General features: G+C 39.3%; 1 protein-coding gene and 1 long non-coding RNA gene across 28 annotated transcripts in view; one reads left to right on the top strand and one right to left on the bottom strand.

The window, feature by feature from the left end:
- Positions 1-22807, top strand: part of PCNT (pericentrin) — a 97782-nt gene that overhangs the window by 44231 nt on the left and 30744 nt on the right. For 20 of the 27 annotated variants that reach the window (XR_005861545.2, XM_040703995.2, XM_040703994.2 and 17 more), the window contains 10 exons: positions 229-440; positions 3342-3504; positions 6030-6173; positions 12172-12401; positions 12856-12975; positions 13411-13431; positions 15946-16173; positions 19869-20039; positions 21752-21904; positions 22449-22616. Coding sequence is in view for 26 of the 27 variants with exons in the window: in XM_040703995.2 (XP_040559929.1) it covers positions 229-440; positions 3342-3504; positions 6030-6173; positions 12172-12401; positions 12856-12975; positions 13411-13431; positions 15946-16173; positions 19869-20039; positions 21752-21904; positions 22449-22616 (1610 nt within the window). In the remaining variant the exon portion in view is untranslated. The remainder of the gene's footprint in view (positions 1-228; positions 441-3341; positions 3505-6029; positions 6174-12171; positions 12402-12855; positions 12976-13410; positions 13432-15945; positions 16174-19868; positions 20040-21751; positions 21905-22448; positions 22617-22807) is intronic. The other 7 variants (XM_015289223.4, XM_040703975.2, XM_040703977.2 and 4 more) reach the window with 6 other exon arrangements.
- Positions 6169-18334, bottom strand: LOC121111238. Its single transcript, XR_005861546.1, has 3 exons — positions 18214-18334; positions 7716-7857; positions 6169-6318 (listed from the first exon to the last, which is right to left on the bottom strand). It is a non-coding gene; the product is annotated as an uncharacterized LOC121111238 (long non-coding RNA).

Below are 22807 nucleotides of genomic sequence, written 5' to 3'. Positions count from 1 at the left end.
TTGAAATTGATAGATACAGAACTTCAGTTCCTGATGTACAAGCATATTTCCCAGTATTGAAAAAGACCGTATTGATTTGTAAACATGAAATAACTCAGTATTAACAAGTTTTTCACCTTGTAATATATCTTCAGAGCTAAGCAGTGTTGCTGTCTGATGTGAGTTGTTATCTGAGTGACCAGTTCTGTGTCATTTTTCTGTGCATATAAGTAGCTTGCTTGTTCTCAGTAGATGAACTGCTTGATGAAACTCTCACAGAACACAGCCAGCTGTCTCCAGTGACTGAAGAGCAGTATGAGTTGAGCCAGTACTTATATGAAAGTGTTTTTGCAAAGCCAGAAATGGCATATGAAAACGAAGAAATGATACTGAAAATTTGTCGTCGTTTGCGCACTGCGGTGGAAAGACTTCTGGAACTGGTTACAGAATCAACTAAGCAAGTAAGATAACGTCTTTACATGTATAGAAGCATAATTACTCTAAAAATGTGAACTCTGACTTGAGGCTTGTATTTGTTAACACCTTATAGGGCTGGCTGCCATGAGGAAAAATATCATGCCGTATCTTCAGGTAAATTATAAGTAGTGTGAGGCATGTGCATCTCCTGCTTCTTGCAGTGGATAATTTGGCCTTTATTTGAATAATTCTTATAACTGAGACTTAACAGTTTTCTTCTTTTTACAGCAAATCCTGTGTGAAGGAGATATGTTAGTCACCTTAAGAAAATTTAAACTAGAATTTTAGGTGTGTTTGCTAACTTCTGGAGAACAGAATTAAGTGTGATAAAACCTCTCATAAATAAGAAAAATGGCATCAGTGCTTCTTCAACATTGATAAACATGTCAAATAAAATTCAGTCTGATGTTAAAATGTGTCAGGAATATGTTGAACACAGAATCATAGAATCATTAAGGTTGGAAAAGAGCGGTAAGATCTAGTCCAACCGTCCACCTACCACCAATGTTGCCCGCTAAACATATAACACAGTACATCTATACATTTCTTGAACGTCTCCAGAAACTGTGACTCAGCCACCTCCCTGGGCAGCCCACTCTCATGCCTGACCACTCTTTCAGAGTTGTTGTTCTTCCTAATACCCAACCTGAACCTCCCCTGGTGCAACTTGGGGCACCTTGCCACAACCTCCTTTCAGGTAGTTGTAAAGTACAATAACATCTCTCCTGAGACTCCTCCAGATTGAACAAACCCAGTTCCCTAAGGCACTCCTCATAAGATTTGTATTTGTCTCATCACCCTCTCTGACTGTGCTCCAGGGCCTCAATGTCTTTCTTGTTCTGAGGGGTCTCAAGGGCTTCTCCCTACTAGAATCCTGGAATAGTTCAAAGCCCACCCTCTGAAAGTCGAACGTAGCAGGTTTGCTGACCTCCCTCCTGACCAAGAATTGAGAACTTTACCAGTTCATGGTAGCTCTGCCTAAGATAGCTCCCATCTAAGACTTTCACATCCCCCACCACTCCTCTGTTCATGAGCAGCAGGTCTAGCAGGGGACCTGCCCCAGTAGGCTCTCCTACCAGCTGCGTCAGGAAGTTGTTTTCCATACAATCTGGAAACCTCCTAGGCTGCTTCCTCTGTACTGTACTATATTTCCAGCATACATCAGGGAAGCTGAAGTCTCCCATGAGAACAAGGGCTGGCGATCGCACAACTTCTGCCAGGTGCTCATAGAACACTTTGTCCGTCTTTTCATCTTGGTTAGGTGGTCTGTAACAAGCCCCCATAAGGATGTAAGCCTTATCCCCCCGATAAGGGAGGATTCTTTCCCTCAGAGACTCAACCTTATCATTCCCATCCCCAAGCTTAACAAATATAAAAACACTCTTCAGGAGAGAGAGCCACGCCACCATCTCCCCTTTTTTGCCTATCCCTTCTGAAGAGCTTATACCCATCCATTGCAGCACTCCAGTTGTGGGAGCAATCCCACCATGTTTCAGTAATGGCAAGTGAGTCACAGTTTGCTGGATACATGATGACTTCCACTTTCAGCTCCTCCTGGTTGTTGCCCATACTGTATGCATTGGTGTAGATGCACTTCAGCTGAGCCAGTTGCCTTACCCTCAACCCCAGCATTGTTCCCTCAGGCTCATCTCTAATGAGCCTCATTTTATCCCTTTGTTACTATAATGCTACTGAGTTGTAATAAGCTGGACTCTATTACAAAATAATTTGAGTATTTCCCTACTTAGTTTACAGTGTCCAGGCATTCAGCTTTGGAAATAGGTGTAAATCTGAGGTAGGTGCTGGACTACTCTATACATTTATAGAACTTACTTAACAAACTGATTACTGTACTAATTAAGGAAGCCACTAGTTTAAGAAAAAGTGTAAAGGGAAAGAAATTTGTTTTCTGGAACTTTTCTTCTCATCAGATATTTTGTGCAACCCAGAGATGAGCATACATGCAAAATGTGTAAACTAAGTGGAAATGAGGCTGCTTTTTATTTTCTTCAAACTTGAGACATTGCACATAGGAATGCACGACGCATAATTTCAGAGAACTGGTTTCACGCCTTGGAAACCAAATGATACATTTACTTTACTGTCTGTTAGAGGGCAAGATGTGAAGAGCAGCTGAGGTCCTTTGATTTGTTCAGACCTGAGGAGACTGATGGGAAGACTCATGGTGACCTACACCTCCCTCATGGTAGCCTGCAGCCCCCTCATGATGGCCTGCAACTCTGTCACAGGGGAGTGGAGGGGCAGTGCTGATCTCTGCTCTCTGGTGACAGTGACAGGACCCAATGGAATAGCTTGGAGCTGCATCAGGGGAGGGTCGCGTGGGGATTAGGAAAAGGTTATGCACCAGAGGGTGGTTGGCATGGAACAGTCTCCTCAGTGCAGTGGGCACAGCTCCAAGGTGCTGGAGATCAAGAAGCATTTGGATAATGCTCTCAGATATAGGGTTTGGATTTTGGGTGGTGCTGTGTAGAGCCAGGATTTGGACTCAGTGATTCTTGCAGGTTTCTTTCAACTTGGGATATTTTATGATTATTGAATTTAAGTGCAAGGATGCCTTAAGTTGCAAGCGATTCAGGAGGCTAGGTAACTTGGCCAACCGGAAGGTATTTCTCTTTATGCACAGTAAAGAAGCTTCTGTATCTAAGGATGTTTTGTGATGAAACTACGGATAAGTGGGTACAGGGAGTCACTAGAATGTCTTGGGCAAAAAAAAGCTGATACTACTAAGAGACTTATAAATCTGGACCTTATTTTTTTATAACACTTATGCACTAAGAGAAGAATTTGGGTTTAAATACCTGCAGTTATTTTTACAATGCATCTGCATCCACAATCTAATCATAGGGAAAACTGTTTATTTTTAGCTGGAAAAAACACATGAAATCCATGCACAGTTTGAAGAAGAATTCACCCGCCGAAATCAGGAGACTGCTCAGGTGGTTTGTCAACATCGAGAACTAATGGAGTGCCTCACTGAGGAAAGTGAGGCCAAGAATCAGCTGGCACTAGAGCTTCATAAAGCAGAAGGTAAAAAAAAAAAAAGAAAAAAAATCAACTTATAACTGATTATTCCAAGTATCTATGGTATCCTTTTGTGCATTTTGTTGTTCTTGATTTGCCTGTCTGTAATACATTTTTTTGCATTTCAAATTATTAAGTTACTTGAAGCATGGGTCATTTCTCGCAAATCTAGTACTTTATCCTTAATTCTCTGAATCAGAATTACATTTCCCTGGGACAGGTATGATAGTCCTATACTTACATCATTGTCTGTGTGTGAAAAGCACCATAATTTTGAAAACAGAAGTTTGCATGTCTGCATGTCTAAACGTGGGAGCTTGGATTATTGAAAAGAAAAGAATCCCAGTATAAATCAGCCCACGTCTGACCCTGGAAGGGTTCATCATGAACTAAAGCAATATTTGACAGTAGTACAGGCATAAAGAGATTCTAGAAGAAACAGGAAGGCTGAGGTTGATGATCTCAGTGCTATCATAGACAGCATATCATCATCCTTATTCCTGTTCGTGAAGATTAAGATTGGAGGTATGCTGATATGGCCTGTATTCTTTATGTTTTTGCAGGGGAATCTTTGGCTTCCTTGTTCTGGGATTTAAGTCCTTCAAGTTGAGCTTCTCTCCCTAATCTTGGTATTTGCTTTCTATTCTTAGAATCATAGAATGGCCTGGGTTGAAAAGGACTATAATGATCATCTAGTTTCAACCCCCCTGCTATGTGCAGGGTTGCCAACCACCAGACCAGGCTGCCCAGATCCACATCCAGCCTGGGCTTGAATGCCTCCAGGGATGGGGCATCCACAACCTCCTTGGGCAACCTGTTGCAGTGCATCAACAACCTCTGTGTGAAAAACTTCCTCCTAATATCTAACCTAAACCTCCCCTGTCTGAGTTGAAAACCATTCCCCCTTGTCCCGTCACTATCCACCCTTGTAAACACCCATTCCCCCTCCTGTTTACAGGCTCCTTTCAAGTATTGGAAGGCCACAATGAGGTCTCCCTGAAGCCTTCTCTTCTCCAAGCTAAACAAGCCCAGTTCCCTCAACCTTTCTTTGTAGGAGAAGTGCTCCAGCCCTCTGATCATCTTCATGGCCCTCCTCTGGACTCGTTCCAAGAGCTCTGCGTCTTTCTTGTACTGGGGGCTCCAGGCCTGGACACAGCACTGCAGATGGAGCCTCACAAGAGCTGAGTAGAGGGGGATAGTCACCTCCCTCTCCCTCCTGGCCACCCCTTTTTTAATGCAGCCCAGAACACATTTGGCCTTCTGGGCTGCAAGTGCACACTGCTGGCTCATGTCCAGCTTCTCTTCCACCCCCAAGTCCTTCTCCGTAGGGCTGCTCTCAAGGAGATATTCCCCCAGTCTGTATAAACACCTGGGATTGCCACTGCCCAAGTGCAGCACCCTACACTTGGCTTTGTCGAACCTCATTAGGTTCACGTGGGCCCACTTCTCCAGCCTGCCCTCTGGATGGCTTCCCTTCCCTCCAACGTATTGACTGCAGCGCTCAGCTTGGTGTCATCTGCAAACTTGCTGAGGGTGCACTCGATGCCATCGTCTGTCACTCCATCACAGAAGACCACCAGATTAGTCAGGCACGATCTACCCCTGGTGAAGCCATGCTGGCTGTCTCGAATCACCTCTTTATCTTGTATGTGCCTTAACATAGCTTCTAGGAGGATATTCTCCATGATCTTCCCAGGCACAGAGGTGAGGCTCACTGGCCTGTAGTTCCCTGGGTCTTCCTTTCTCCCTTTCTTAAAAATGGGAGTAATGTTTCCCTTTTTCCAGTCACTGGGGACTTCACCAGACAGCCGTGATTTTTCACATATGATGGAGAGCGGCTCGGCAACCACATCAGCCATCTCTCTCAGAACCATGGGATGGATATCATCCAGCCCCATGAAGTTATATACATTGAATTGCATGAGGAGGACTCAGACTTGTTCCACTGTCACAGTGGGACAGAATCCATTCCCCACACCCTCACCTAGAGGTTCAGCATCTTGGCAGACATGGGAAGCCTGAACACCAGTGAAGACTGAGACAAAGGACTTACTGAGCACCTCAGCTTATTCCTCTTTAGACATATTTCTTTGGGTTTACTTGCTCTCTCCAGCATCCTATTTCCTTCCTTTCTATGAATAATGTGTGGATTTCTTGGGCTCTGAATATAGCACTTGCTCTTACTTTCTGGAAGAATTCCGTTTCTTTTATCCTGAGCCCAGCAGAGGCTGTTCTTTGTTCTGAGGTTATTCCAAGCCATCAAAGCTTGACAAACCTCATATATATTCCACTTCTTTTGAGGCAATTTGTGACATGTCAGCCTCATAAAAAATATTGGAAAACATAACATTGTTCCTCAGAATGCTTCAAAAAAAGTCTATCTACAGTGTAAGTTTAAGTTATCTTGAAATTCCTCCTTTTTCTATGATTTTATTGTTTGCATTAAACTGTTCACTTGTATTTTCAAGTTATATTTTTCCAATAGATGAGTTTTTCTGCTGCTTTATATGCATCCTAACTTGGCATTTTAGGCATTATTGAAGGCTATGTTGCAGAAAAAGCTGCGCTGGAGGAGGCCTTGAATCTAAAAGAAGAATCTGAGCGTCGCCTTGTTGTGGAGCTGGAGAATATGCGTGAACGCTTCCAGGAACTAACCCAGGAGCAGGCAATTCTTGGTGAGGAGTGGGTATGACATCAGTAGTGAAAAAAGAAAATTGCAGTGCATCATGACTGGAGACTATGTGTTTCTGTAAGGCATCACTCTTTGGTTTGGTGTCTTAGTGATCAGCTCCATCTAGTACGGAATTTGGCAGGGTCTTCCTGTAAAAAATAAAATTAAAAAAAAAAGGAAAAAAAAATAAAGCAGCTTTTTATTTGTTTCCTTCTCAGAAGACAGAAGACAGTACTGTTAATGAAGAGTACTAATATAGTCTTCTAGTTTGTAGCAGAAATGCTAAGTCATGGCCTGAACCAGTGATTGAGCACCTCGTGGGAAGGCAAGGCCAACCAAGGGGATCTCAAGTGCTTGCAATGCAATGCAGCTGAGTGACTGGAAGGGCTGGAGCCAGGATCCACCCCTTTCTAGACCTCATTTAAGTGTTGGCAGTGAAGGCAAGTTTTTTCTCTGGAGATCCCTGTATACCTGAGGCTTTCTGAAGGTAAACAGCTTTCTTCCTTCATTTCTGTGTCTACAGCTGCTGCATTTGGGCTTGTCCTCATTTGCTGCAGTCAAAAACTTCATCACCCCGCTATTATCACTGTGCTTTCCATTGTAGTGTTACAAGTAAGAAATGGAAAACATCTGAGGGAGGGGAAAAACGAAGCTGTCTGGACTTGGTCAGAGCCACCAGAATACCAAATCAGTGTAGTCTACATAACCTAACTCCTCCTGTCCTTGCTCCATCACTGCCTCAGCCCCACGGTGTATGTGATGGGACTTAAGCTGGCTGCAGAGAACTTATATAGGGAACTGGAGTTGAATAAAGAGGAACTCTTCAACATACTAGGTAGACTCTAATAACACCCAGTGAGTGCTAGTTGGTGCTATTCTGCTTTACGAATTAGGAATACACATTTTTACAGTGACAGCAGTGATTTAACAACAATCTCAGTGCAATGTACATATAATACAATATAATTTTTTTTTATTCGTAGAGGAAAATTCAAATATGTTATGTGAGTTGCGCTATGCGGGAACTCAAGACTAGATTTTACTGCTTCTTAGTCATTTAAATAACATTATGTAGTTTTGATTGCTTGAGTTTGCACCCTTAATATCATTTTAATACTTCTATAAATGAATTTCTGTGAATCATCTTCCAGTAGAGGTTTTATCATTTGAGATCCCTGCCTTTCCATTACTGCTACTACCAAGATGAGCCTTCAGATATGTTGCATAGGTCTGTACTGTCTGAGCCAGCTATATAGAATCATAGAATGGCCTGTGTTGAAAGCGACCACAATGATCATCTAGTTTCAAACCCCTGCTATGTGCAGGGTTGCCAACTACCAGACCAGGCTGCCCAGAGCCACATCCAGCCATAGCAGATAGTTCTGTATCACTCCTCCTTTGGTCAGGAATAAAGGCAGCAGAAAACAAATTTCTAGTGAATTTTTCTGCTGTTGGTAGTACAAGATTGTAAACTTCTCCACTTTCGAATTTGGGTCCATGGCCAATAGTAGTCTGTTACAGAATTCTACCTGTCTTTTAGACTTACCGTATCACTTCCCTGCAATTGTTGTCTGCCTCTCATCTTCCCTGTTCATCTTGCTGCTCTTCACCTTTTTTCTGACTGGATTCCACTGCTGTACTGATCTTGTGGGCTGCCATCCTTCCCTGTTCTGCCATTTGACTCTGCCCTTGACATTTCAAATATAGTGCAGTCAAAATACTCGTGTTGTACATGTGTCAATATTAAAAGTTGTCTGTCTGAGCTCTCATCCGACATCTCAATAATAGCTTATTATTACATAAGGAAAAAATTGATTAGTGATACCACACAGGTTGTCTTGGCTTAAATAAAATCTACCATTCTTTGGCACAGTAAGCAGAGGAAGAAGTACGGGAAGAACTATCATTCTTGGTGGAAAGATAAAAGAACATTAGCAGATTCAGGGGCTGTAATTGATACTGAAGACAAGTCATGCTTGATTTATGAAGCTGATTATGGCACAAAAGATTATGTCACTAAAGAAACACAAAAGATTATTTTCAGTTACTGTTGAACATATGTTACTTCTGGCTGTCATGGAACTGCATGACAGATTGCAAAGACTGTAAATCGGTACCAGCTCTTTGAATCCAACTGGATTGAATCCTGCTTTGAGTACGTTGGCAGAAACTAAAAAGGGGGTTAAGGTATTAGATATTCCATCTCAGTCTGGGAGAAACTGAAAGGCATACTAATTCTTTTATAAAATGTGTGACTAACTAAGAATGTTGGAACAAACTTGCATGATTAAAATATAGAAGGATTTTTGAGGTAGCTGCAATCCTATTACAGACATGGATTAACATATGGGACAAGGAGCTCTGTATCCTAATTAAGAAGTATGTTTTTGCTGAATAAAAGGTAGGCACTATCTGTATTATGCATGAGTTTCTCATGGTGACTAGAGAAATATAATTTAATGGATAGGTAGGTCAGAAAAAAAGAAAGGGAGGGCAGAATGATGAAGACTATTTATAGGAGCAGAAAATAAGCAAGGGATTTATAGAGTTTTACCCTGACTTCTAAAGCTGATGTAAAATTTGCAAATGCCAAATTCAATGGGGCATCTTTTTTTCTAAATGAAAATGTGTATATGTAGCTCCTGAGAAGCAAACTTAAATCTGATAAATCCATAGCTGCCATTATTTGGTTATTCTAGTATAAATATTGTTCTCTTAACAAGTTTTATTTGATTCGCACTCATGTGCTCATGTATTTGCTAGTTTTTTTCCTTAGGCTTCTTTTCCCGGAAGAATGTGAGACAGATAAATGTTTCAGATGAATAAGGAAGAATTATATAGTTTAATTCCATTTAGAGTTACAATGCTGCACTGGACTGTCTTGGCAGTTACAATATCTTTATTCCTTACGACCATTCAGATCTCCCTCAAACTGTTTTTATTTAACGTATTTTTGGTAACAACCTCTGTATCCAAAAATGAGTTACTGTTGACTTTAGGAGAGACAATGTCTAACCTGTCTGGTTAGAGTGTCTGGTGAGTGCTGTTCTTCTGGTAGTTGCAGGCCTGGTAGTTCACTAGAACTCATGAAGTTGTATTTCTAATGAGTTGTGAGCACTAAAATTCATCACCTTTCCCTCACCTCACCTATGTATGATACTCTTCCTCTAGTTTGGAGTTTTTTAGTAGGTGGAAAGAATGAATGAAAGTAGTATTGTGTGAAGTTGTTTGGCATGGCTTGGAAAACAGATCCCTTATTTTTTGTTTTGTAGTCCTAATGTGAGTAGAATGACCTTGCTAATAAGAAACAGTTGGAGCTTGGCATTTGCTGCTTGCTGATGATGTTGGAAGTGGGGGGAGAAGTGTGCTGGGGCATTGCCCAACTGAAATTGCATTATTTGAATTCATGTTAATAAAACAATGTTTTTCCTATGAAAATACAAATCTCTGATATGATGATCCAAGCCTGTTGCTTGAAACTGTATTCATATACCAGAGGAACATGAGGTTCAAAAAAAAAAAAAAAAAAAAAAAAAGCCTGAAGAAATTGTTCAGACAGACTGCACTTACTGAGATTGAGTAGAAAGCAGTCACCAATTTTGACGTTTTCACTTCCAAGTGAAAGCTGTTATTTTTTTTTCTGCTAACTTAACTTGCATTTCTGTCTGAGGAGGTGACCATGACTGTATTTCAGCTTTATCTAATCAGCATTGTGTTGCTCAGAAAGCAATAGCTCTGCTTTTGAAGTTTAAAAGAAGCCATCAGCTCATTAAGTACCACATTACTTATGATATGGGAGAAAAAATTCCTGTGCTTGTTTTCAAGAGTCAGCTCTTCACTCAGGGGCCAGTCCACGTGTCCTTGCTGTGTATCTGCATACAGCTGTTCGCAGTATCTGCTGAGCATTAGGTGTTAGTGGATACAGGGGGCTGCTATTCTGTTCCAGTCTCCTGCCTAGCAAAGCACAGCACTTGATAGAAGATAATTTCTGTTGTGCAGATATGTTACTTGCACAGTTGCTTAACAGAATTCAGACTGTCCTTGGGACTCTCTGGGCGTTCTGTTTCAGCCTGAGATAACTTGCTCAGGTGTATTTCTTGGTGGCAGGAGTCCATAACAGCTTGCTGACCTCCATTCTTCCCTTGTCCAAAAGGGCTGCAAGGGAAATTGCTGTGGTGGAGGCTCTTCAACTGCATGACTCTTCTACTGCATGCATTCTGCCAGTCCTCCAGTTACAGCTACAGCTCCATGAATGCTTGATTTGGAAGTGCTGGATCTTAGTTCATGTGATAGTTCAACTATGATACAGTGCCTTCAAAAAGTTTAAGGAGCGTATGGCACAACAGTTGCATAGTTGCTGTTAGGCATTGGAGACAACATGATTAGACAACTGTGAGTTTGTAAAAGCAGTTCTTAGTTGTAATGTACTTGTGGGCTATCAAAGATAGAAATCACGTAACAGCAGTAGAGCTTTTTAAGGTGTGCTGCATACATGTATATCTCTCTCACCAGTGGTTCCTCTAAGTCCTTTATTTATTCTGTGATTTGTTAGCTGAAAGTAAACCTAGAATGGTAGGTCTAGCCTGGAGCCAGTGTATCCGAGTGTGAGGGAGGGAAGGGCACTTAACGTGTTGTCTCACATGACTGCAAAAAGAAAATGCTTTTTTTTTCTTCCAACTGGTGTGTTGTGCCCACTGACAATGCACATGTTCAAGAAATAACTGGTAAGCAATTTTGTCACTGAGAAGTTCTGCATTTCAGTTGGTTTGGAAAGCTACCAAGGGCACTTAGTAAATGTGGCAAGTGGTTAAAGAATCAGAAACAGTTCTGTTTCTCTTGTTTAACTAACTTTTTAGTTTTAGCTTGTGTATTTTGGTATCCTCTTAATGCAGAGGAAGCAGAGTTGCTGCAGTAAGAGACCAGGATGACTGAGAACCTACTTATCTCATTATTGAATCTCTTAATTCCCAGGGACAAAAACTTCACAGTCTTTGTTCAGTGTATTCAAGTGCTTCTTATCATTACTGCTGGGACTGTTTCCCCAGTTTTCCCCTAGAGGGTGGGTTTTTTCTTTTTTTTCTTTTTTCTTTTTTGTTTGTTTTTTGTTTTTGGCAGAGGTTTATAACAGGAACTTAGGAAGGAATTGAGCAGAAATCATGTGGATTTATTTGATTGTGCTTGGAAAAGGGAATTCTCCCACCCAGGCTTCTGGTCTAGATGATCAGTTAAGGTCCTCAATGGAATCTCAGTGGCATTTTTCCTCTGTGACTGAAAACATTTAAGATGAAAAATGGAGGATTTGAAAAGTGAAATGAAGAGTTCTTGCATGACTTTTCTTTAAGTACTAGATAGCTACACTTCTATTTTTGTATTCAGGTAACTTTTAACTGCAGTTGCATAAAAATAGTTTTTCTCTGTATGCAGAGTCTTGGTTTGTGTCTCCAGAACAGTGTATCCAGTGCATCCAGCAGGCTGACAGCAGCTTCTAGGCATAAATTAGTTTGTATTAACTTAAGTGGTATTGAGCTTTGCACATTTTCATGTTTATGATATTTCTTTTGCAGTCTCCATAGCATGTACCATTTTTTCCCCAGGTTTGAGAGAGTGGCTGGCTGAAATCATGGTGTGTGGATCTTAAACTTGTGTATGGAGAACACCTGAAATGGAGTGAATTGGAAGGAGTGAGGACCTTGTGTGCATAGAAAAGAACCTCTGGGGCAGGAGGAGTGTTGAACTGGGGCTGAGGGGGGAGAGACCGAAAGAGGGAGTTTGAATGGCTCCTGGTTAGATAAGGCAGTGTTAACGGAAATGGTTTCTAAAGATACAGTGGCAGTCCAGGTGTCTGATGTTTTGTTTTGAGTCTTTAAACAAAGAGAAATCCTCATCTCCTGAGATGGCCAGGTTGGTTTCATTGCTGTGTAAAGTACCTGAATTTAGTCTTACCAACTCAGGTTGATTTTTGTACCCTATGCTGATAACGTTATTTTTATGTTCTTGTGCAGGTCTACTTAAGGAAGTAGAACTTTTAGCAAAGGAGAAATTGGAACTTGAGTGTCAGGCAGAAAAGGACCATTCTAACTTACGCTCTCAAATGAAAGTTCTGGAGATGGAACTGGAAGAACAGCTGCATAGTAATCAAGACTTGACTAAACAATTGATGGAGACTGCTGAGTTAAAGCAGCAAATTGAAGTCCTTGAAAAACAGCTTAAAAACCAGCGACAATTCATGGATGTAAGCAAGCTAGATGCTATATTCTCATGGTTTTTAGGTGATAAATACTACTCCTAGCTTGTGATTGCAGTGGTCCCTGCAATACAGTGCATTTTGTTTTCTTTAAAAGATAAGGCCATTCAGTTCTAGTCTTGAAAAAGATTAGAATTAAAAAGGAGGAAAAATTATTTTTCAGTAGTAGTATATATATATATGTATGTTATTTTTATTAATTGCTGATGGTAACTTGTATGTACATTGGAGTTAGATTTTTTTTCTTTGTCTTTCTCTGTAATTTTAGGTAAGCTTTCAGGACTACAAAAAGTTTTTAGTTCCTTGTAAGTGAGCATGGCTTCTTCACAGCATTAAAAAAAAAACCACACAAACAATGAAACAACAAAAAAACTTCTTCTACTCAATAATTTAATAAAATTAAAAGTTTCTAAAAAGGTTTTAATTATTTCTGGGTTGATAGGAACAAGCTATAGAAAGAGAAAATGAACGTGATGATTTTCAGCAAGAAATTAAAAAGCTGGAAGAACAGTTGAAACTTTCAGCTAAGTTACAGACTTCGGGAGAGCCCAGGGAGTATGGGGTGAGTAAAATCATGTTTAATGGTCAAAGGAGTTTTACTGCAGTTAAATGCCAAAAACTGTATCCTCTTTGGTGACTGGCTCTTGAGACTTCAGTGCAAGAGTACTTACATTACTTAGAAAGAAGTGTTTTATCTGAACACAGGAACTACAATGAAGCTTCACAGTTTATGCATCTGATTTAAATTAACTGTGGAGAACACAGATACTACTCTACCAGGGACAGCTGAGGAAAGGCTTCTGGGTTCTAAACTTGTTCCATTTATCCAACTACACTAGTTGTCATAAAAGATATTCTTTGTCTCTCTGACTTGTCCCACTTAAGTTTATAAATTAGTCCTTTTGTTCATATACTCATTTATTTGATACTTGGTTTCAAAAAGTAACTTCTGATTTTCTTTTTTTTTCCTTTTTTTTCATAAATGAACATTATACAGAACTATGACTTGATTCTACAGGTATGGAAAACAGCATGAACATCTCTTTAACCTTTCTTTCCTCTTCCTTTCAAACCCTTCTACTTAATTAGATACACTTCTGCTTTTTTCTCTTCTTCATATGTCTAGTCTGCTTCAGTTTGACTCAGAGATGATGATACATGTTTTAGAATGACATTATCTTTTCAGGGGTGGGAAATTGCTTTCAATTTCATTTCTTGTCTATAAGTACTTCATTTTTATTTTTATTTTTTGGATGGAGTACTGCATCTAACTCTAGGACCCCCCACTCAAGAGAGAAGTGGACCTATTAGAGCAGATCCAGAGAAGAGCAATAGTGATCAGCAGTCACTTATGAAGACAGGCTGAGGGAGCTGGGCTTGTTCTGCATGGAGAAGATTGGGGTCTTTCAGTACTTAGAGAGTACTTACAGAGACTTACAGAGTTACTTACAGAGACTCAGTTCTTACAGAGACTGTGATTTAAAAAAAAATTTTTTTTTTTACACCCTCTGATAGTGATAAGACAAGTGGGAATAGTTTTTAACTAAAAGGGGAGATTTATGTCAGACGTTAGGAAGAAAATCTTTAATCAGAGAGCAGTTTGGCCCTGGCACTGCCATCCAGGGAGTTGCGGGTACCCCATTCCTAGAGGTGCACAAGGGCAGGTTGGATGGGCGCTGGGCAGCCTGACTTGTGGTGGGGGCAACCAGTCCATGGCAGGGGATTGGAACTAGATGATCTCCGAGATCCCTTTCAACCTAAGCCGTTCTGTGATTCACAGAATTCAAAGTCTGTCGACTGTTAAGTGGCTTAGTAAAGGAGAAGTAGATGAAAGTTTAGTATTAGTCAATGTAACTATTTACAACCTCTTTCAAAAAGGGATAAAAACTTAAATGGAAAAAGGTACGCGAGGGAAGTGACTATAAGCAAGTGAAAGTGAAGTGTACATACTTGTACAGTATGTGCATTAGGATTTCGACAATTCCTACACAGCTGTTTAACAAAGCTATAATAGCAGTAATTGCTTATTGCACTGAACCAGTTCAAATGAACTTTTAATTTCTGCATGTAGCAATAAGAACAGATTCATAGTTATTCTGTTTGCTATTCTCTGCACTCAAGGCATATGTGAGTGGAATTATTTTGTGAATGAAGTGCTGATAGGTACTTGGAGCTATCATGTGATTGTTTGCCATGGGGGTGAAGGCTGTGAAAGTATTTTCTAATCTACAGAAGTTGCTGCACTAGCTTTCTAGCAGTGTAATATTTGAAAATATAAATTTAATATGTAAAGTGTTGTGGTGTCTGGAATTCTGATGACTTCTGGCAAAATCTTACTCCAGTAGAATGTATTGGTCTTTTAAAAGACTTCTCTGACTTAAACATTTTTCTGTATTGCCTATTTTGCATTTGACACTTGTTAATTTAGTGATAGCACAGGGAGGGATTAAGATAGAGGTACAGGTATCTACATCTATCCAGATTCTTCTATATACACACATATATAACTAAAGGTCTATAGGCAATTGAAAATGTAACAATAATCACTTTTGGTATTCTTAACCAGTCTGCAATGCTCTGTTTATTGATTAAATTGTCTGTATTCCTCTGTATTTTACTAGAGAGCTTTCTGCTTTGGTACCATCTGTACAACAAAGATATAAAGTTCTGTATTACTGTATGAATTATTTTTATTTTATAATGCAGTAATGAAATTTCTATAAATTCAGTCACTTCTTGAACAAAGCTTTTATTTTATAATGGTATTGACCAAAAAAAATCTCTTTTAGAAGATCTTCCATTGCTTTCACTTCTGGGCCTTGATGACTTTATCAGTTCTGATATAGTCTGTCACACTCAGTTCTTTCCTGCCTGTCACCCACCAATGCTCCCAGCCCTGCCTTCACATTAGTTATGGGGATGAATGAGTTTTCCTGAGGCTCTGTGCATGATTGGATCTTACTGAGCAAAAATGTAAAGTTGTCATCCTTTATATATTTAAGCATCTTTTAGTAAAGGAGTGCTCGTTCTCTATTGACTATGGTGAATTTCTCTGAATGGGAGGAATTTATTAAGTTACATATTTATTTTTCAGTTTTTGGTATTTTCCTTTAAACTGGAATTCACTCAAGAAATGAAAATTAGTTCTGAGGTTACAGAAATACATCCAATATTATTAGTAATAATCCATGTAATACTGAGGTTTTTTTTAATCTTAATACATAAATAAAGCAAATAAGGTCCTTTTTGATGACCATTGGGCCTTCAGAGTATACTTCTATGCAGCATTGGCTAGAATACTATAAATGCTAAATGAGAGTAATCAAATTTGTATCTGAGAGCCACTCCATTCAGAAAGCAAAATATCAGGAAGTTACTTTTTCATCCTTTTTCCATCTCTGATTTATCTATTGTCTTAGCACTAGTTTAGTCCAGAGCAAAATTTTGCCTGCTTAGCCATGAAATTATTCTTGGTTCCAACTGGAAGCTACTTGTGTTGCCTGAGTATCAGTATAATGTGGTTTCTTTATAGGTAGAATCTTTACAAGCAGAAGTAGAAGAGAAGGTGGATGATTACAATAAGCTGTTATTAGAAAAGGAACAAAAACATCAAGAAATTGCAGCTCGTGATAAAGAGATTGAAAAACTGGTGGCACAAGTACAAGAACTGGAGCACAGCAGTACTGAAGTCTCAAAGACTGTAAACTACTTGCAACAACAACTTCAAAAAATGAAGAAAGTAGAAACTGAATTAAAACAGGTAATTTTAAAATACTTAACTGGGATAGGCATTATTCAGACATTGTCTTCATGGGAGCTGTCAATAACTTTGTTAGTGTTCTTGGAGACTATTCCTTGCATCGAGAAAACTATTTGCATCAAGACTACTACTTGCATCAAGAGAAACTATTGTGTTAATGGCAGCCATTACAGCCGCAGTTTTAAACAAACTGGCTTTGTGGACTGTAAGACTTACTATTATATTGACAACTGTCATGTTTGCATGGATCAAAGCTCTTCTTTTGTTTCTCTGGAAGATCCTGAGAGATAGTATTACTGAATATGAAGTATGATGGGTATTCAGTAAGTAACCATGGTAAAATTATATATACTTTATCAGTAGCTGTCCTTGCTATATGTCTGTGGAGCCAAATCAATTTGCCCTGCTCTCAAAATTGTTGTTTTATATTACTACCTCAGATTTAATCACAGCTTAAGTAATTGAATTACATTCCATTTATCAAAACTCTTGCCTTCTCTTAAGCATCTGAGTATCCTTTTCTACCTTACTATAATAAATATTTTTTCCTTCCAGCAATTTTCCTTGGTTAAGCATTGTTCATGTGTATGTCAAGTTTAATGATTTGAGAGCAGCATGATCTAAACTAAATTCACTTTTTCATTGATTATTCTCTAAATAGTTGCTTCCATGATTTATTTTAAAAATAATGAACAAAGTATTTTAATTATAACTTCAGTTACATATGATATTGACTAGCTGGTCTCGGTTCATTAAGTACTTCTATTGCAATCTCACTATTGCAGAATAGATGGTATCTGGAGAGTTGTTTTAGACTTCTCTGTACAACAAAGGCATCAACATAGTGGAACAAGTTCAACAAAGTACCATCAAGATAAGATGGATAAAGGGCTGGAGCAAATGATTTATGAAGAGAAGCTGAACAGGGTTTGTTTAGCTTTGTGAAGGTCATATAGATGCCTACAACCACATTACAATGAGGTTATAGAAAGTATAGAGTCAGGCTTGGAGGTGCTCCTTGAAAGGAGGAAAAAATACAGGGGAAATTCCAACTAAACAGTGGAGGAAAACTGTCATACTGGGAGCAGTCTTTGCTGAAAGAAGGATTCAGGGTGGCAGTGGTTTCTCTGACTTTGAGATGTCTAGAATTTGGCTGGCCAAGTACCTGACCAGAGCCAAGTTTGTTCTTCTTTGAGCCAGAGTTCAGAGCAGAAAGCTCTAGAGACCTTTCCCAACCTCAGCTGTACTGTGACTTTATACAAATATGCAAAAGCTTTGCCTGTTAGCTTTCTGTCTAGTTTACCCTGAAGTGAATGGAGGCTACAGTGCAGCTGTTGGTAAGTTGCTCTTGTACCTGAACCCCTGGCACTTTGTCAAATAGGTTTTCCTTATCCATGTGAATTAAAGCCATTCTTTTAGATCTCTGCATATCCCAATAAATTGGTCATTCTCTAAAAATCCTAAACAAGCCAAATTTAAACTTTTATGAGAAATCATTTCTTTAATTTTAAACAAAGTTACACCACTGGATTTACCAGCTGTAGTTATTGTGACAGCTCTTTATTAGCAATTTTGTGCATCACTTAAGTGTCAAATAGGCTCTAAGAGCGATTGTATGTCACAAGATTTTTTGGTAAAAATACACTCAATATGAATGGCAGCTATGGATTTTTATTGCCTCCACAATGCCAACATACAAAAATATATGCATTGTAGATAATAGAGACTAATGTTACTGAGAAATAGGCCTGGAAAGAGTAATTTTTAATATAGGACAGTATTTTTTTATGAAGAATGGTGACTTTAACTCATGTTCATTAGATCTGTCTATCTTGTCATCACATGCATGGAGTTAAATATTCCTTGTTCTTCCCTTGTCCAGTTCCCTTCTGTTGTTGGAGTCGTTGATATGTAACAGTGATGCTTTTTTGTTAGGGTTGTGCTTTGAGAAGTTGGGCCATAATAGGTTGTAAGCCCTTCCTTTTGCTCCCTTAAGGAGCATGCTACCCCATGTGTTTTGGCATCAGGCAAAGAAGATACCTTGTTAGACCCTTTATCTGTATGGGCATCCCGAAGCATCTCTTATAATGATGATGGAGCACATAAAGTTCTGATTTTTGTCTGGGTAGCTGCTTGCTGTTGCTGGTTCACTGTCACGACCTTAGAACATAGCAACGGGAGAATGTTAAGAGACATTTCACTTCTGTGTGCAGAGCTCTGGGAATAGTATGGCACACACATAGCTCTGCTGTGTACTAAATGCAGAAACATCTGAGAGGAAGTGGCCTGGTTCTGCTGTAATCGATCTGGATTTTCATGTTGTCCTCGGGGGCTTTTTGTCAGTGATCAGAAGCTTTGGAATGGTGTGGATAATATCTTGCTTGTGGTTGATGGGAAAGCTAAAAGATAGACACCAGTGTTACTTGGGTTTTGCTGTGGTCTGTTTTGTCATGTGTGTCAGCAGGATTCCTGAGAGGCTGGTGAATACCGTAAGTTCCACATGACAGTGAGAAAAATTTTTGTTTTTCCCTTCCAGGCGAACATATTTCTTTGGTAGGTGCTTTCCTACTCAAAAGTGTAGGTGATACCTTCATAATTTCTTGCTTTATCCTGTGAGAGATATTAGGTGAGGATGACACAGCATTGCACCCCAACTGTCTGTCTCCCTGTAGTTTCCCCTTTCCTCCTGTGTGCTTTGTGGGTGGGGGAGATGTCTCCCATTTATGCCAGTCCAGAATGGCTTTCTACCTAAGGGCTGCTGGCTGGAGGCTGGACATCTTCAGTGACTGAGTGATGGTTTGGGCAGGTTGTTGAGCATGCGGTTTTGGTAGTGCAGTACAAATTAAATTTCTATACATACATACATACATATATATATATATGTATATTACTCTTTTATTGATGCTTCTTTCATTTTAAGACCAGAAGATGTTATCCGTGTACTCAAAGTCTTAGTTCTCTAAATAGAGAAAAGTCAGTCAATTTTTTCACTTAATGAATCTAAAATAACCATGCTATTAGAACTGTGCTTATTGGTCTATGGGCAGAATAAGTTGAACACTTTTTTTTTTTTAAGAACAAATCTGTATGCCTGCTGGTTGGATAACTACCCAAGTGAAGCTTTCCTTCTTGAACTGACCCAGATCTGAGAAGGACTGTGAGAGAGCCGGAGAGGGAACTGAAGGAGAAGCTTTAAAAATAAAGAAATAAAAAAACAAACAAACAAAAAAACCCCATGGTAGCTTGAGAGACCACACAATCTGACAGAAATGTAGTGCTGGAGCTTCATATTCTGATGTAATGTGATATTTTTGTAGGCGGTGCTTGGTCTACCCTCCACCACTTAAATTTAATTAAATCGTCACCTCTTAAGTTTAGTTTGGTAAATATATGGTAACATAATCAATGGATATGGCTACAGGAAGACTATTAACCATACAGAACAGTGTATAATTGAAACAGTATAGCATTATGACTGTATGATAAATTTTCAGAGATTAAACTTAGATTAACAAGTGTGCTAAAAACATTCAATACTTTTGCATTCCTATGCCTTTGTAGAGCATTGAAATTAAGTATTTTTGTTCTTACATTGGAGCTTTTCAGGCATGAAGACATATTCTGACATGATTATTCTGTTTGATTAGGTCTGTATATTGACTACAATGAACACTAATGTAAAAGTTACTTTGCAGGATAAAGAAGCATTGCAACAGCAGCAGTACAACAATTTGATCCAGATCTCTGCCCTGCAATCTAAATTGGATGAAGTGAGGCATGGAGTACCTGTGGAAGGCACTTCTGACCAAGAGCTGAAGGAACAGTTACAGGCAGAACAGGAATCACTTGAGAGGAAAGAAGGAGAGGTAATCTGTTCATTTTCAGTATTGTCCTGTAGACTTTGGATCACTCATGTAGTTAACTGAGAGTTTAAGCCTTGGATTAAGTTCTTGAATGCACACATGAAGGTACTAAGGTGAGTGCATACTTATGCTGTATATTCAGATAATACCAGGTAATATTCACCCTCAGCAATTTTGCAGACAACACCAGTCTAAGTGCTGCAGTTGACATGATAGAATGAAGGGATGCCATGCAAAGGGACCTTGACAAACTTGAAAGGTGAGCCAATATGAACCTCCAAAGCGCAAGGTGTTGCATTTGGTTTGGGGTAATCCTAGATATGTGTACAGACCTGGAGAAGAACTCAGAAAGCAGCCCTGATGAGGAGGTCCTGGTGGATGAAAAACTTAACATAAACAAGGAGTGTATGTTTTCAGTCTGAAAGGCTAACTTGGTCCTGGGCTGCTTCAAAAGATGAGTGGCCAGCAGAGCAAGGGAGGTGATTGCTTGTCTCTACTCAGCCTTTGTGAGGCCCAACCTGGAGTTTGAAGCTCCCAGCACCAGAAAGATGTGGCGCTGTTGGAACGGGTCCAGATGAGGCCCCACGGATGGTCAGAGAGCTGGAACACCTCTCCTGTGAAGAGAGGCTGAGCGAGCTGTGCTTGCTTAGGCTGGAAAAGAGAAGGTTGTAGGGAGAGCTCATTGTGGCCTTCCAGTTTTTAAAGGGAGTTTATAAACAGGAGGGAAATAAATTTTTTACACCCTCTGATAATGATAAGACAAGAAGGAATGGTTTTAAACTAAAAGAGGGGAGATTTAGATTAGATGTTATGGGGAAATTTCTCACTGAAAGAGTGGTGATGGCCAGGCACAGGCTGCTCAGAGAGGCAACACTGATCTAGTGTTTGATCTAGCCATTGGCAAGACTACCTACAGCAGGGGAGTTGGAACTTGACGATCACTGGGGTCTCTTCTAACTCAAGCCATTCTATTATTCTATTACATAAGTATTTTTACATGTGTAATATACAAATATACAGCCCAATTTAGGATGTGCAGCAACAACCAAAAGCATGGATGATCCTCAAGTTGATTGTACATCCTTATTTCAAGAGTCGAAAGCTTCATGTCTGAAGTCTTACTTCAGGAGTCGGTAGTCCTTTTTCTTAAAGCATCGAGACCTTGCTACATAGTAGAGTAAGAGGTGGTAAAAAACTATGAGGAATGTGTAGCTGTTGTTTCGCCTACACGTGTAAGGATTCAATGCTCAAAATTTTTTTTATAGTTGTGTGCTGGGATTAGCGCTGTGGTGTTACTTTCTGCCTCTTAATAGAAGAATAGCGTTTATGTTACTGCTTGTGATAACATTAAACATCAAATGCTAACACTTAATTTTTTTATTAAGCATTTTATCTCAAACTACATCAATGGTCAAACCTAGGTTGTTCAGAATATATATTAACACATCTCTAATGAGCAGTTTTATTTTTATTTTTTTTTTTAAGAAAATAAAATCACCATTGCAGGAATTTGATGCCGAGATGAGGAGCTGGAGTACTAGCTTCTTATTCTTTGTATGTCTCAGGTATTTTATTAATGTCAGCTGATTAGGGAAAATTTAAACTGTAGAAACTGCTGAAACAACTTTCAGTAAGTATAGCAAAGAGTGAAGCTTTCTTTTCTGCTTAAAATTTCATGGATTGTTAAAACGATTATGCATTGTCTTCATTTCTAGATTGCAAGCTTGTTAGACCACCTAGAACAACATAAAGATATATTGACCAGTAAAAATGAGGAGATATTACAGCTGAAATTGCAGCTAGAGGTGCAAAAAAATCTTAGCACTTCCACCATCAACCAGCTTCAGATAGAGAATGCACAATTGAAGGTAGGCTTCCTTAGCTTTAGTGTTCACCAGCTAAAACTTCAGAGGCATCTTTTTATAAGTATTGTGGTCTTTATCTCATATTGTGATAAACATGCATTTTGTTTATTTCTGTTGTAACAGGAATGCAGTATTCTCTTGACAAAACATATCCAAGACCGACTCAAACACTGTAGATTCATGCTTTGCTTATGACAATACCTTCTATATTAATTGGACTTAAAAAGCTTAGCTTTATCTCTGATCCTAATAACTTATGATCTGCACTGTTCTGTGTGCATAGCTGACATCTGTGGCCGTAGCAAATACTTTAAGTTGTAAAACTGGTTGATTGTCAGTCATTAGTTTTTGTCTCACCTTGAAAGTTAAGAAACAGTGGGGCAATTTAATCCAGTGATACAAACCCAGATAAACTAGTTTCCCTTGTTTTCTTAAATTAACAATACAATAAGGAGGGGAACATTTAAATACAGCCTGTAACTCCCTTCTACCACTAGGCTGGGAGAGAAATAGGCTTTTCTAATGAGATTAATGTTTTTCTCATTAGGATCTAGCAAAACTTCATGTAAAGCAAAATCGGGACTCGGATGTAGGTGATTCCTCAGCTCTGTCCTTCCCACAAGCACTACTTGAAGAAAAGAATCAAGAAATAGATCACCTGAATGAACAGCTGAGAAGACTCAAGTATGATCAAGTGAATACCCTTGAGAATAAAGTAAGAATATTTACTAGAAGTTCATTGCTTGATTTTTGGAAGAGCTTGTAGAATCATAGTATCATTTGAGTTGGAAGAGATCCTTGAAGGTCATCTAGTCCAACTCCCCTGCCATGAACAATGTTGTCATATTGCAAATGAAGTCTGTGTGGTAATTCTCTTAAGAAAGTAGAGGATATTTTGAGCTATTG

This window comes from Gallus gallus, chromosome 7 (genome assembly GCF_016699485.2).
Source record: "Gallus gallus isolate bGalGal1 chromosome 7, bGalGal1.mat.broiler.GRCg7b, whole genome shotgun sequence".
Taxonomy (NCBI): domain Eukaryota; kingdom Metazoa; phylum Chordata; class Aves; order Galliformes; family Phasianidae; genus Gallus; species Gallus gallus.
Note: the sequence above shows the minus strand (reverse complement) of the source record. Positions and strands in the feature narration are given on the sequence as shown.